Source organism: Phyllostomus discolor, chromosome 9 (genome assembly GCF_004126475.2).
Source record: "Phyllostomus discolor isolate MPI-MPIP mPhyDis1 chromosome 9, mPhyDis1.pri.v3, whole genome shotgun sequence".
Classification (NCBI taxonomy): domain Eukaryota; kingdom Metazoa; phylum Chordata; class Mammalia; order Chiroptera; family Phyllostomidae; genus Phyllostomus; species Phyllostomus discolor.
Genome location: NC_040911.2, coordinates 43,332,534 through 43,348,906, shown reverse-complemented (window position 1 = coordinate 43,348,906; position 16,373 = coordinate 43,332,534). Strand labels below are relative to the sequence as shown.

Below are 16,373 nucleotides of genomic sequence, written 5' to 3'. Positions count from 1 at the left end.
CATCACTTGGGCACTGGAAATGCAAATAATCCTGGAGCCAGTAAGGAATTTCCCCTGAAGGAACATGACGGCAAAAACCTGGGAAACAGAAGGACCACAACTCTACCCCAGATATTTTCACTCCAAATCTAGAGTACTCGCCAGACCACGCTGAATGAAGAAAGAAGCCCCTTGTTTTCCCTAAGAAGAAATCGAAGTTAGTGCCTGCCTACATGGTTGGTGTTTCCTGGATGATTGTTCCGAGCAGCGCTTTCTCTTCACTTGAGAATCACTGTCTTACTCGGCTACTCTTATTGTGGTAGTCTCTTAAATAGGGCAGGCATTCAGCTGTGACAGAGAACCTTAGCTCAAAGTTTGAGGTATATCAGAATTGTTTAGGTTTCTGTGACAGTTCCAAGGAGCTAAGGAACCCCCATCGGCAAATTGGAGACTTAGGTATTAGTTCTAATCCGGGAGTCATTCTGAAATTTGCTGGTGTCAAAATCCTACCCTTCAGCAAGGTAATTGAGGAACCTCAGAGTTTGCCCAAAGCTACATATTCACTTAGGAAGTGCCTCCTGCCTCAGATCTAGGACAGGTCATCAAAGTGCATGCCTGTCCCAGGCAGCCTTTGAATAACCCAGACTTTGGTTTTTTTCCTTTCTCTTCTGGGCAGAATAAGTGTGGCGCTCACAGTTGGCACACCCAGAGAGGAAGTGTAGTGTCCTAGTCCTAGATAATAATATATATTTATTGAGTGCTGGCTATATATCAGACACTGCCCTAAGCAATTTGTATACATTACCATTTTTAACCTTAACAACCATACAAATAGGTACCATTAGCCCCATTTCACATATGAGAAAACAGATTAAGTGATCTGTCCAGGGCAGTGGCTGGTCCAACTATTGGGGCAAGACCCTTGGCTGTCTAGGGACTTGAATTTTTAACTACTATAGTGCCCTCTGTCTTCATACACTGTCCCTTGCGCTTCTGTGTTAAGAAAGGGAGAGGAGGTCTCAAAAAACTGATAGATCAGTTCAAGAGGAATGGGCTCTGGCCGGTGTGGCTCAGTTGGTTGGAGCATCTTCCCATAACAGAAAGCTTGTGGGATGGCATCCTTGTTAGGGCACATATTTCAGTTGCAGGTTCGGTCCCCAGCCAGGCACATACAGGAGGCAGCTGATTAATGTTTCTCTCTCCCATCAATGTTTCTCTCTCCCATCAATGTTTCTCTCTCCCTTCCTTTCTTTCTAAAAGCAATGAAAGGGTGTCCTTGGGTGAGGAGAGAAAAAAAAAAGAGGAATGAGATAACCATCTCAAAAGATTTTAAACAGATTGAAAAGAAGTGAAAACTTCTCCCTGAGCAATGGCCTCCAGACATCTGTCAAGAGGACCCCTTGTTATCACTGAGTAGGCAAATTTCTGCACTTCAGCTGTATGGTGTGACTGGTGACATACTGGAGGGTTCATAATTGCCCTGAGTTATGTGAGTAGGAATGCCAAAATATTAGAGCAATACCTAAGTGTAATGTGCATCACAAACCATTAGCTAGCCTGGCAGGTCTTTTTTAAAGACTTTTATTCATCTTCAGAAAGGGGAAGTAAGGGAGAAAGAGAAGGAGAGAAACAGCAATGTGTGGTTGCCTCTTACACACCCCCCATTGTGGGGATCTGGTCTGCAACCAGGCATGTGCCCTGACTGGGAATCAAACCAGTGACTCTTTGGATCACAGGCCGATGCTCAATCTACTGACCCATGCCAGTCAGGGCTAGCCTGGCAGTTTTTAACAGAGAAGCATTTCTAGAATTTCTAGAAAACCCTGGCTCAAATGAAGTTTCTTTTTCTTCTGTTTTCTTCTCAGATTTTGTGGGGAATGGGGTCAAGAAAGGGAGACCTAATTTCACTGTGTGTCTCAGGCTCTGCAAATCCATAACAAAACAACAGCAAAACCATTGCTTCAGTCCTATAATCTGCCTCCCCCTGAAGATTTCAAAGCAGGGCAAGTGCACTTTGAGGAGTCTCCCCCTCTGGCTTTCTATGTGCGCCAGGAAAGGGCAAGCAGGGTGCCTTCTTTGCTTCCTTCCCAGCAGGGAGGGCATGTTGAGAACTGCCTGGTGGCAGGGCTCCAGCAGTGCAGCTGTGTCCTGGTCCTCCACTGGCTGGAGGGAGAGACTTTGGGACAATGCAGACCTGAGAACAGCTCTGTGCAGAGCACTCCACCCCGTCTCAGCATGCCCATCAGTTGAAAGGTTCTAGCCTTAGACAGCACAGAAGGCAAGAAGTAGCATGCAAAGGGGAAGATTTTCAGCACAGTGCATAGGGAATTAAACCTATATTAACAATTACATTGAGCTGTGGAGTGGAAGAGCTGGGATGGTGCTGGTGTTCCCTAGGCAACAGGCTGAAAATGTTCACTCCTTAGAAAGTCTTTCAGCTGGCCATGGCTCTTTCCTAACAGTACCAGTGGCTGAGCTCCGGAAAAATAATGAAGGCTATGGATGGGATATGGTGAGTGCCAAGAGGTCCCCCTCCAAGACAGGATGGCTTTTCTTGTGTTTGGATTTGGGTTAGAAAAACAAACTAGCAGACCATGATTGCTGACACAAATAAATCCATAACCCTACGGGTAAACACTTGCAGGAAAAAAAAAAAAAACCAGAACTGTTTGCCTCTTCTCTTGGTAACATCCAGTGCTGCGGTGGAAAACTCCGTGATCCCTGAGAAATATGCATGATGAGCATGTGGTTATTTTTTCCCAGTTGATTTTGTACTTTAACCTGGGATCCTCTGTTACCCAGACCAGCAGCATAGTGACTGTCACGGGGCTGTGTGCCTGTGTTTGTGCACTGTGTGTGCTGTTTTCCCGCGTTATTTCAGCGTAACTTCCTCTTTGCTTTACCAGACTAAATCTCAACAATGAGACATAATGTGTAAACTTCTTGAATGTTTGTTCTTTTCAGTTCTAGGGAAAATCCGAACTGCAGTGGGCAGTGCCCAACTTCTCATGGCCCAGAAATTCTACCAGTTCAGAGAACTGTGTGAAGAAAACCTGGTAGGTAACATTCCCCATCACTACCATTTCCTTGCTAGTGCCGTGAGGAGCATGTGCCGTCCAGACCAGCCCAGCTAGAGTGAAACTGATTTGGAACCGAGTCAAGGCCCATTGGACTCTCTTACCTGGAACAGAGTTCTCTGATGCATCTTATTTCCTGCATTTCTTAAAATTAAAAATACTTATTTCATACTTAAATAATCGTAGAAGAAAAAAACCCAATCAAGTTAAAACTCCATTTCCTGCTTTATGGTAACTAAAAAAATTTCATTTTCCTGGCTTTTACATGGCACCTCTGATTTCATTATTCTTACCAAAATAGGGAACACCCTGCTAGTTCAAAAATCATATTACAGAAAATCATTTTGGATAATGATTTTCTTTCTGAAACTTTACTGGTTTTTTTTTAATTAATTTATTTATTTTTAGAGAGGGAAGGGAGGGAGGTAGAGAGAGAAAGAGAGAGAGAGAGAGGGAGACATCAGTGTGCGGTTGCTGGGGGTTATGGCCTGCAACCCAGGCATGTACCCTGACTGGGAATTGAACCTGTGACACTTTGGTTTGCAGCCCATGCTCAATCCACTGAGCTATGCCAGCCAGGGCTGAAAGTTCACTGTTTAATTCAAGGGTCTGAGAGGGAGGGCTTCACAAAGTGTAGATTTTATCTCCCTGAGACAAATGGGTCCTTCTTGGACATACAAAAGCAAAATAAAGTAAAACATTGATAAAAGCACCACAACCAACAACATGGTAAAAATTGACTGCAAAATACAGGGGCAAGCGCTTCCTCAGTCACATTTACTTTAAAAAAAGAAAAACCTGCTACTATCTCTACAGGTGTCATTCCACAAGAATAGCTTTTATTGGTCAATTGTTGGTGAAACTGCATCTAAAACAAAGATAATGAAAAGTAACTTGTTTATCTTGTTGAAAGTAAAAACATGCTTATATGCACTCTAATTGACCCAAACTATGATTTCAGTATTCAGTAACCACATCTTCTTGTTAACAAGGGCAAATACAGACTGAAAGTGATTTATCTAGACAGAACTGAGCCAAAAAAAAAAACCAAAAAAAACAAAGCATGCAAAAATTAGTACTCTCCCTCCCTCTTCACCAGGCTTTCCTTTTGGAAGTCTCCCTTTGGGGCTAACCCTTCCCTCCTATCACAGCCAACCCCTCTTAGCAAAAATTACTTAATCTTTCCTTCACTTCAGAAGTTGTATTCTGGATTATGAGACAATATGTATTAGTAAATGTATTGATAAGTGAATATAACAAATATATTTTTGAGTGTCACCTTGTGCCAGGTACAGAATTCCTGCTAATTTGTAAACTTGGCAATGTGTCACAGATCTTAATTAGCATGATTCTTTGTCTTTAAATATAAAAAAGCCATACTTTACTCACGTAAAGTCATACTTCTCAAACTGGCTGCTAGATATACCTGGAGCCCGCTACATACACAGTACAGGGCACGGAACATTCCTTATAAAGGAATTACATAATGGGCAGGTATATTATGAAGTAGAATACAAACATTATGCAGATTTTAAAGATGAAATTGCAGACAAAATGTTTTAAGAACTTTGCAGACTTCTAGGGAAGGTTTATTTTGTTAAAGCTATCTTTTGATTGTTCCTTGTTCCTGGTGGGCTCACATTCCTTGGCCACTAGAGGAACTTAGATGGCAAATTATGAGAAACATTATTAGAGGCAGCAGGAAGTGGAACTACACTGGAGGCCAGGGGCCACTGATGGCTGGTCAAACCAAGCCAAGGAGGGAAGGTCAGGAGCCCACTGTGTGGACCTTATGGAGCAGATTGTGACATTATTTTTATGATGGTTTTACCATTAAGGAAAATGGGCATGGAAAGGCTAAGAAACTTGATCAGGGCCTCATGGTCAGAGGCTGAACTGAGATCCAAATCTCAGTCTCTTTGACCTCAATCCCTGTAAATCCACTACTCACTCCGTCACTCTACTTATCCCCCCCAGAATCTGAGTTGCACTCCTCATCCTCGTGTAGGGATCTGGGGTTGATCAATTAACTCTACCTCCTCTTCCGCAGAAAGCCTAGTGGCCTGGTGGTGGCAAAGATGGCACTGAGATTGGTCATAACCAGACCCAGCTCTCCTTTCTTGAGTTCTTACTCCAAGGAGGGGAACACTTGAATACCTGTACATTATCTCAGACTAGACTCTCAAGCATAGAATGAATAGCTGAGCGTTACTTTTCCCAACAAGACTAAACCAAGAAACCCAGCCCTCCTCATCTTTTCACTCTCTTCACCACCTCTGACCTCTAAGTAGCCCGGTTCGGACTAAGGCTACTGCTACAACTTCTTCTCGTGCGTGGGATGTCACATGACTCACTGATTAAATGACTGGCTGAGTGCCTAAACTCCTTCTCTCTGCTTCCTCATCTATCCCCTTCATGATATGAGGGCAAAGAGATTCTTGGTGAGAAGGGAACAAATTGCCCATTATACAGAGTTCAAGTAACTCTTTGCCAGTCATTTCATGCATTAGTGCACCAAAACAATTTAGCCATTAGGGCTTGTGACCTAAAAGACTTTAGTGAACTCCAGAACATAAGCAAGTTAGTTTTGGGTTATCAGTAAGATAAGGAAATATATTGTGAGATCATAAAACTCCATTTGAGAGGTGCTTTGTCAAAACTATTATGTCTTTTCTGAACCTAGATATTAAGAAAACTTTTGTTTAGTTTGCTAAATCAAAATGCTACAGAGAAACTCTTTCACTAATTCAAGTGTCATTAGCATAGACTTAATAATGAACCAAACACAAACTTTAGAATTTCCTTCTTCTAGTGAATTTCAAAACTCTGGGTAGTTTTAGAACTATAAGTTTATAAAAACATCCTTATTTTCAGTCTAGACCTCTAATGCTGGTTTATGCAAAGGGCTAAAATGTTCTCTCCAATCTATTAATTTGATGATAACTGACCTTACACTTTCTGAAATCCTGATATCATTTTACAGTGGTTAGTTTTAAAAATACAAATTGGCCTCAAGTTATTATATGGCATGAGGTTTCACAGTCTATCCAATTGCCTGAAATACTTAGAGGTAACCAAACAGACCCCAGCTGTAAACCTCTGACATGTGGAGGCTCCTGCCAATCTGACTGTGAATGCTTTAGTGGCTACTACAGTTAGTGATTAACAATGAACACGACACCTTCAGTCTCTCAGTTATGTTTTTTCTGTCTTAGGTCATATAAATTTGTGGCTCATACTTTCTAATTCTTGTTAGGGATATGTGGATGGAGACAAAGAAAGTCAACCCTTAAATAACAAAGAATGTTTAATAATATTTAGCAAATGGGTCACTAGAGGCTCTATGTGTATGTACGGATATGTGTTCTAACATTTACTATGTTATGTTATGGTCAATTTTGAACTAATTCATTTCCAAATGATTTTGCCGGAGTATTCATATCATAAAATGACTTCCTACATTATTAACATTTTTATTATTAAATATACATTACTTTGAACATTCAGTTACTTTATTATTCATCATCTGTTTACTCTAGCATTTCAGTTAACATTAGTATTAAAACAACTCATATTTTTAGATTCCATATCTGTTATCTAAATAAGTTGGGTAGCAGGTAGTCAAATACTGACTCTAATATACTTTTTTTCCAAGATGGTATTTTCATATGCATTTTGTTGTAGGTCAGACATTCTGGATTTTCAAATGTTTACTCTTTTTCCATACTGTACTGACAGATGTTGTTTTACAAGAGTTTTACAACCTTGGCATTTGAGAATTACTGTCTCAAATGGATGTGTGTATAAATTACCATGTGTAGTAAACTCTAAAAACATGTCGAGTTCATAGAGACAGAAGGGAAAAAGTGGTTGCTAGGGGCTGAGGGGTGAAAGAAACAGGGAGAAGTTGGTACAAGGGTATAAACTTGCAGTCAGGAGATGAACATGGTCTGAGGATCTGATATATAACCTACTGATTATAGTTGATAACACTGTACTGTATAACTAAAATTTGCTAAGAGACTAGAATTTAATGTTCTCACCAAAAATATTTTTAAAAGGTAAATATGTGAAGTAATGGATGTATTAATTAACTTAGAGGGAATTCTTTCATAATATATATATAATATATACATATATGATATGTATGATAATCAAATTATCATACCGTATACTTTAAATGTTTTATGAGTATTATTTGTAAATTATACCTCAGCAAAGCTGAAAATACATATTAATTTTTAAATAAAATTACTATTTATAAATTACCATAAAATTACCACTTTTATCTCCTGCCTGAAAACCAAAAAGAACTCGTCCTCCTTGTTACTTGAAATATTTGAAAATGTCACTTTGTCCTGTGCTTGTTGCTATGAATCACCTCTGAAGCACGCATATTTTTCTTTCTCTCGTACAGAACCCTAATGCTCATCCAAGGCCCACCTCCCAGGATTTGGCGGGGTTCTGGGACATGCTGCAGTTGTCCATAGAAAATATTAGTATGAAATTTGATGAACTTCATCAGTTAAAGGCCAATAATTGGAAACAGATGGATCCTCTTGACAAGAAGGTAGAACAATGTAGATTTTGTATGGTTCATTTAAAAACCTGCACAAACACTGGACAGTCTAAATAGGCTTCTGCATTCAGTCTTGCTGTTTACAATGTGAAATGGAGCTGATATATTAATTTCATTGTAACGACAATGTTTACATAGTAATCACTTGGGATATTATCTGTAATATGTTTCAGGCATATTTTTAAAGAAAAATCTGTCTTTGTGAATTGGAAAATGGGAATGTGGCTTTTTTTGTTAATTAAACGTTAAGTTAAACCATTTTAGTCACTGGAAGGAACTGCCTCCATTTTGCTTTTTAAACTAAAATAAATGACATCTTCAGTGCATGATTACATAGAGCAAGAGTTCAACTTCCTTACCCCTAGGGTGTGTTTCTGAGAAAAATAGGAACCCCTGAAAACTAATCAACTTTGATAATCATTTTATAAATAGAATAATAAAGAAACCACTGTTGTTCAAGTCTAAAAATATACACATCATCAGTTTCACATGGATCAAAATGTTGGGATTTTTTCTTTTTAAGGAAGTTTCACTTTTGGTTGATTTGCCTTTGGGAATATTGCTCATTGGGTTCCTCATGCTACAGTTTAGAAATAAAGACTCAAATATTTTTTACTTTAATTAATAAACTGCAGTTTTCACATTTGATTATGGTAATTCCACCAGGCTTACACAGATACACATCTTCCACCTCCCTAGGCTGGGCTGTCATGCACAACTTTTTACCACTTTGTTTTCCTATGGCCTAAGGTTGAATAGTTCCAAGAGATTCAACTATAAAAATCACGCATGGCTATGACCCTGAAGCACTGGTGGCCCTGCCCTTTTCAGATCTCCTTACCTATCACAGAGCTAATAGCCATCCAATTCATTCTGTTGCTGACTATCATAATACTAGGGTTCTTGGGGTCAGGGGGCTCCCAGGAGAAATCCAGTCCCAAGGGACAGTGCATGGTAGACAGGAAAACAATGCTATCATTGTTACCCCTCATTTCCTTCTCCACCATCAACCTGAGGGTTTTAGGAGTAAGCATCAAAGTACCATTGATACATGTATGTGTGCCCTCTCACTTAGGAAGCCAAACACTTGCACTTAATCTAGTTTTTTTTTTTTAAATCTGTGTTTAAAATTGTCTTCTAGATAAACTTCTGAATTGGTCTTATTTTAAGAAAACACTACAGATGTACACACATAGTGGTGATTTTTACTTTCTGGACCTGAACCAAACAATCTCCCATTTTTTGATTTTTAAAAAATTATTGTTAAAAATAACAAAGTATACAAGGATAGGAAAATGTGACTAAAATTGATCAATATTCATACTTTCAGAAATATCCACCAAGTTACCCAACAATGAAGATTTAAATGTCCATAGGAACGATGCTAACCTATGGGCATTCACACAGTAAACCATTAGTTAATCTGATTCCTAAATCATTATACGCTTTGTCTATGATTAGAGCTTTTCATGAGCCCATGAACTTTAGGGGGAAAAAATGAATATCAGAGTTGGCTGAACACCATCTGCACACTGTGCTCCCTTTTTCTGTCCTCTGGGCCACACAGACTCTCACTCAAATTGCCAAGGGCAGCAGCCCCAGTAAGTTTTAGTAGGCACTTCGCCCACGTCAGCAAGGGGAGCTGCTACGATGAGCTTGAGGGTGAAGGCACAAGGGGTGCCCTTTGAAGAATGTTAGAATCCGTGTTTTTTTTAAAATACTTTTCACATTTATGAGACATTTCACATTTCAAATTTCTTTATGAGGACAGGGGGAGTTTTATTAAAAACAAAAGCATTCACGTGGACCTTTTTGCAGCCTGACGGTTTGTCATATTTTAGTAAAAATCCATTATGGTCTAGATTTCCTTCTCTTCCACTGCATTTTTCTTTTCTACGTAAGTCATGAATGGCTTCTGTTTTCTCAATGGCATTTAAAAATATCCAATTGTCTTATAGTTTGTTATTGCTAAAGCAGGTGAACTCTTTCAGTCCTGGATTAAGTTTCCAAGGCACAGTGTCTGTCCCTGTGATCGGAATAGCCTTCCGGGCCACGGTCATTCTGAGGTCCCTGAGTGACACCCCGGCTGGGCGTTTTAGGAGCCATTTTGGAACTGATTCCAAGCCAGAGTGTAGGAATTACCGGTGTCTTCCCTCCAGGATGACCCTGGAAAGTATATCGCTGTGTGTTTGTGTGCGGTGTGCAAAGGGGTGTAATCACTGTGGCATCTACAAAGCTAAAGAACAGTCTTAACATCTCTTCTTCTTCTAGCCTCTTTGGCTACTTAGGTTTGGGTGGGCCTGGAGAGAGGGCGGTGATGGTTTTAAACTCTGAACCCAGCTCGCACCAGCTGCCTTGCCTCCTTAGAGGGCATGCAGAGTTCTAAGATGCTGCTGCTGCCGCTGCAACCCTTTCCCATCTCTAGCACCTGGAAGAGTCTGGAACCTCCAGAGAGAACCACACTAAATGTGCTGGGAGCTGCAGCCTTTCGGCAGGGGGCATTTTAAATACCCACAGACTTTCCTTGGAGAGACCTAGTTCTGCAATCCAGCCTACCCTTGGCCTTAAGCTTACCGGTATATATATATATTTCTGCATTTTTTGAATACCTAAGCCAGAATAATAAAGAAAAAAATATATACAGTGTGCAGATCAGGACTAACCATCCTTAGGTTTAAAAAAGTGTGTTCTAACTACTGACCTATCCCAGTTTTTCCCAAGCTTGTCCTGAGAAGCTGTGTAATGTCCTGAACCTTCTGCTTTGATCAGGAGAGAAGGGCCCCTCCTCCAGTGCCAAAGAAGCCGGCGAAGGGCCCCGCGCCGCTGATCCGGGAGCGCTCGCTGGAGAGCTCGCAGCGCCAGGAGGCCCGCAAGCGCCTGATGGCAGCCAAGCGCGCCGCGTCAGTCCGCCAGAACTCGGCCACGGAGAGCGCCGAGAGCATCGAGATCTACATCCCCGAGGCGCAGACCCGGCTCTGAGGCCGCGCGCGCGCGCGTCCCGCGGCATCAGGACCCAGTGTCTGTCCTCCCCTCCTCCTCTTCCCTCCCCGCTGCGCCCTCCGAGCCCGTCAGTCTCTGAGCCCAGTGACTTCCAACTGTCGCGGTGTAGTTGTTCATCTCGCAGAAGCCGTCCCCCAATCACCCCTCTGCCCAAGCCAGTTTGCCCATGTTCTTCACCGAGCTTAGCCACCTGTATTGATGCGTCACCCTGCCTCATCCGGATAACCAACCCTTTCTGTTCTCGGCAAAACTAAGCCCACCTGTGTAGAAATAGCCCCTTTAAGTCACTCACCATCCTCAGTTCTCTCAAGTTAGTCTGTCCCTAGAGCTCAGCAATATAAAACCATAGGGTATTTCAGAAATCCAGTATCACAGGGTGAACCTTTGAGACCTAACCGTCTTCCACGTGAAAGAAACTAGGGCTCCGATTCCCTGTATTTCCCCTAAACGGTTATTATTTTGCAAAGCGGATGGAGCACTTTATTTCCAACCTCAGAAATCACACCATCTCACCGGAATCAATGAGTGACAAACCCAGAGAGGACCGAGCTGGGCTGGGGGTGGAGGACCTGGATGTGTAGTGGGAAAGGGAGAAGCAAAATCTGCAGGTGCTGGGGTGACCTGCACCACTCACAGCTGCACAAACTGCCTCACTGTTACTTCATCAAGCACTGCTTCAAATGTAACAATCAGCAGAAGATTGTAAATTCGATCTTTCAGGGAAATTAATCTATTCTGAAAGGCAATAAAATGAAGAAAGGCAAGGCAAAGGAAGCACTGAGAGTTTAAGATACTACACAAGGGTTTTATTTTTTGTTCTAGTATTAAGAAAATTTAGACCTGAAGTGTTTTATCAACTTTTATTGTGTTATGTATATTATCTTGTCGTGGTGGTGGGGTCTTAAAGGGGAAACTGTTGGTTGGTTCTATTAATTTATTAGTGTCCATCCTGGGGAGCCTACCTAATTACACCTATGTAAGTACACATCTGCTTCTGAAGTGCTGTAAATGGCAGCCAGGCTGTTTTCAGAGACAAGTGGATTTTCCTGTCACCCCTCTGAATGCTACACATCCATCCCTTTTAAACGGTTAGTTCACATCGCAGACATATTTCCTCCTTTAGTCTCCTCTCACTCTTACAGAGTCCTGTCATCCACCAGGATAAGGATTTTGTCCTATGTCAACCCAATAAAATAAATTTTCTACCCCAAAAGACATGCCTCATTCCAGAGACCTGCCACTCATCTTGAAGTCCCAGGTAATAAAAGAAATTTGACTTACAAGGCTCAGAAACCACAAGGAGAGGGGAAAAGTTACGACTCACAAACATGGAAAGAAACCCAGGCTTTTGGCAGAGAATGTTGATTTACATTTTTAATCATGATGATGGGCAGTATGCACTTTGCGTCCAGCTGAAGTTATCTTTAAATGCCCTTACTCGTAGCAGTTTAAACATTTAGAATGTGATGATCTTAAAGTATCACTGGCATTTTGTGTCCAGCTCCCACCCTGAAGTATTAGAAATTACCATTGAAAAACGAAAGACTTTTAAAAACATACATCAAATATGCTTGCACCAGAGAAGCTTTTTCAAAAAATATATATATACTCGCATAGCCAGGTGCTAATTTAATTTTATTTATGAAATTAAGAGAGTGATGGGTTCTGGCAACAACTATTTTCAAGGATATATTCTAAAACCACTAGAGAATTTGCTACCTCTCAGAGCCACTGATGCTTTGAGCAATCTTTATAAACAGGGCACAAATGTTTACTGCTGTGGTTTACAAGAAAAGGGCTACTAACTTATTAAAAAACAAATTTTTAACTAGGGTGAGCAAAGCACCTTGAGTGCTTTGTAAAATTGGAGCATACAGAGATACTGAGCTTCAAGTACTTGCTGGTTTTAAACAGAATACATCTTTACTTTGTAACTGCATTGGAAGGTCACACAAAATTTGCATCAAGTAAGGCCAACTGCCACCTTGGGTAGCCTATGGTCACATTCAATCCCGCAAATGACTTGGAACTCACAAATTAGCATGAAGGAAGCGAAATCCATTTGAAGACCCATGTTCCCAACTACAGCTCTGTGCCCTGAAGTAGATAGAGATAAGATTTGGATTAAGAAATAGATTTCTAATATGACTCAAGATCATCCTACACCATTTTCTTTGGAAACTGGTTTAGCCCAAGATATTTTAAAGAGAGACAAGAGAAAGCCTATTCATCTTGTCTATGTGAATGGTATTTGTATATTCATAAGCTATTTTTGGTAAGAATTTTAAATCTTTTAGCTATATGCCCACAGGCATCATGACCTTTGCCTTCCTTAAAGACACAAATTGTGCAAACACTTTATAAAGAGCTAATTATTGATGTTAAAACATGACCCCACATAAAGCTGCTTGTTAATCACTTGCCCCTTTAACTGACATCCATGAGTATAACCTTTGTTACATTGTTCTTTTTGATGTAATTTGTAGAAATGTTTTTTAGTTCATAATGGAAAATGTATTTACCCAGAAAAATTACTTATTTTGTTTAACTTTGGTATAAAGATGTTTGGGCATTTTCTCGGGGAGGGGGGATTACAAAAGAAGTTTGTCTCCCACATCAAAAAAGTTCAAAGAAATTAAGTATTTATTATATTTTTTGCAGATGTTTCCATACAATTCACATAACCTTTTTGTAAAGAGAGATGAAGAAATGGATTAAAGATTTTTAATATTTGAAATGGTAAATAGAACTAATTTATTTGTAATATATTTCTGTTATTTATAGATGTTTCCTTAATGTTTTACTGTGCATTACCACTTTAATTTAAGCCTTATCCTTGTGAATTTACCATTTCTTTTTAAAAAAAACATGTCTAGATGCATATTTTAAATAACTGGAGTGTAAATCACTAGCATATCTCAATTCCCAAATGTAATTTTTAAAAATTATTTTGGTTTGGAAAAAAAAGATTCATTTGAAAGCCTTCAGATGGAGGGGTGGGGAACATTTTTATGGCTTTATGAATTGGAATTTCATAGGCTTATCTACCTAGATTGTGTGTGGACAAAAAAAAAATGTAAATAGATGAATGTTTCCCATAATGTAAAAAGATGAAATTAATAAAATAATTAATGCACTGCTTTCAGGTCTGCATGTTTTCACTACAGAGTCCTGCTTCTTCCAAAGTATGATTAATAGCCTTTTAGGGGTGTAATTAAGCAATTAAGCATACCATTCTAACTTTCATTATAACAACACATATGCTAGTCACTGTTGAGCCAAGGAGTAGACCTATGTAAGGGGTTTACATACTGAAAACTAAGAGTCACTTTACTAAGATTCACACATGTGAAAGTTTCAAGTCAAGAGCTGTATATTTCATGAAAGAAGTTACTAACTTCTCAAAGTTGTGCAAATCTGTATCTATTTTATCCACTTGAATTTCTTGGCAAATATTTAATCAATTTTGTTTTCTACACAGTTCTCCAGGGTAGGAAAAGTCAGACTAACACTTTGTGGTTTTCAATTATTCTCGTAGCAATGAAAACTGTGCTCACTGATGTTTAGTGACTTGCCCGATGTGAGGTAAGTGTTACGTGACAGATTTGAGTCCAAAATTCAAGCCTTTATTCCCCTCAACCAAGTTCTTTACCAAACCCATCCACCTATATGCAACAAACTTAAAAATTGTTAAGCAGATAAGCCACTTCCTCTGATTTCTATACATAAACAAAACCTGTACCAGTCACCAAAATAATACAATGTACTTTTGAAACTGCTTCAAAAGAGTTTGAAGTAACTGGATCCTCGTGAGGTCCGCAAAGACCTTGTAACTTGGGTTCATGAACTGAGTATTCCCGAAGTATGAACTGTGATTACACTTAAAAAGTTATGCCTTTTAAGAAATTACTTCTTAGTATTTTATTGGGCCTCCTTAAGTGTTTTGGCCAATGTGCAAACCAAATGAGTTAGTTTTTGCATGTGGGAATTTGACTTTCAGGGAAGCAGTTTCCCATGTTACAGAGTTCACCCCCCAAAAATGTGATTTCATTTTTGATAGAAATTGAACAAAATTGTTTGCTTTGAATATGGATTTCTTTTAATGTCTTTGAAATCCACCCCCTTGAAAATATAATCTTATTTTGGTTTAAATAAATGACATTTAAAATCTATTGTGTCTGAATGTGTTCATTCTCAGATGCCAGTGACAGATATTAAAAGGATGCTGAAATTTGAAATTTACCTCGGGTTTGCCCTACTGTTTGACTTTCAGCTGCTAAAGCAAGATTAGATCAATTCCTTTTGTAAACAGAAACTGGTGGCCCTGTTTGAAAACTGTCTCAGGATCCTAACTCACGTATTAAGTTTACAAAATAGGTCTTAAATTCCTCTGTAAATCACTGTCATCTCCCCTGAAGCAGAGAGAGGAAATGGTGGGCTGCTTCCTGGTCCACATGCTTTCCTCCGGGCTTTCTGCTGGCAATGGGAGCCCTCATCAGATCATCACAGGAATGGGAAGCCCCAGTGTGCTCCTGATTCCTGAGTCTCCGTTTAGCCAAGCCAATGCATTATTTCCATGTCTGCTATGAAAAGGAGCACGAGCCTGAATTTATAGACAAAGGCTGAAACCAAGAAAACGTTTTAATAAAAACACCAGAAGTCAAGCTCTGCCATTTAGCTGATAGAACTGTTGTTATTCATCACACCATATGTTTTCACTAGTTTAGCTGAAGATTGTCATTCTTCCTCTTCACACTTCCAGCCTGCCTTCTGTGAGAAGTACCTGTTAATTTCTTCTTTTCAGATTACTTGATAGGTAAATCGGTGTCATGGGGGAGCTCGTACTGAGATCTCAATAAAGAGGCTCTTCCCTAGAAAAACTCACCCCTTCCCTTTGGAAAGAAGGAAGGGCAAAACAAACAGAGCCTCCGTTTTCATAGGGGGAAATGCATTCTTCCTATTATCTATGGGAGACTATGCACAACAATGACAGGTTTAAATCCAATGCTTTCACGGCTTCTAGAGGCCAATGCTCTACAAGTAGAAAATACTCTGCACAGCTAGCCTTTTGAGATTCGCACACATAATCATCAATTGATGATTCCTTCCTTGTTTCTAGGGTTTTCAAGTCCAAAGCCCATCAGCAGTTTAAATTATGAAAAATTAGGAGAAAACATCTAAGAAGTTAGATAATCCTGTGGATGGTCCATGAAGTGTATTATAGAAAACATCTCTCCACATTAAAATAATTATATTCTACTACTGTCAGTGACACTTTTTAAAATCCCAGCTGTGTCACATCATTTCTTTTTTATAATAAGACCTAATATACCTTACAACCTCAGCCAATATAGTGCCTTTCCATAATTCTCAAGTGTGAGAAAAATCAGATCTCAAAGGCAGAACTTGAACAAAGGTGAGGAAGAGATAGGTTAAATAATTTTCTCTTACATTCCTTTCCAGTTTGATTTAATTTAACACATTCATTGAGAGCCTGCCTCTCCCCAGCTTGCTCAAGGAAGAGAACCTCCTGCCCTTACTGCCGTCCCTGGCCGGCGGAGGTAACCTTTTCTTTTTCCGGCAGCCTTGCCTCTGCAGGAGCAGTCAGTATTTGGGAGGCCTCGGTGAGCCTGGCACTCCCAACACTGAGCTTGACAAATGTGAAAGAGGAACTCAAGGGCTTTTGAATAGTTTCTTATGTTAATCAATAGGTAATGAGTCTGAGCTGTTTGAAGGGG

The 16,373-nt window shown here is 39.9% G+C and overlaps 1 protein-coding gene across 9 annotated transcripts in view; it reads left to right on the top strand.

Annotated features, from left to right (window-relative positions):
• The window catches only part of DLGAP1 (DLG associated protein 1), a 307,180-nt gene extending 292,375 nt beyond the window's left edge, over nt 1–14,805 (top strand). For 8 of the 9 annotated variants that reach the window (XM_028524050.2, XM_028524049.2, XM_028524053.2 and 5 more), the window contains 3 exons: nt 2,944–3,035; nt 7,474–7,626; nt 10,405–14,805. In XM_028524050.2, the coding sequence (XP_028379851.1) occupies nt 2,944–3,035; nt 7,474–7,626; nt 10,405–10,614 (455 nt within the window). In that variant the 3' untranslated portion in view covers nt 10,615–14,805. Of the gene's footprint in view, nt 1–2,943; nt 3,036–7,473; nt 7,904–10,404 lie in introns of those variants that run through there. The other variant, XM_036009261.1, reaches the window with a different exon arrangement.
• The last annotated feature ends 1,568 nt before the right edge of the window (nt 14,806–16,373 follow it).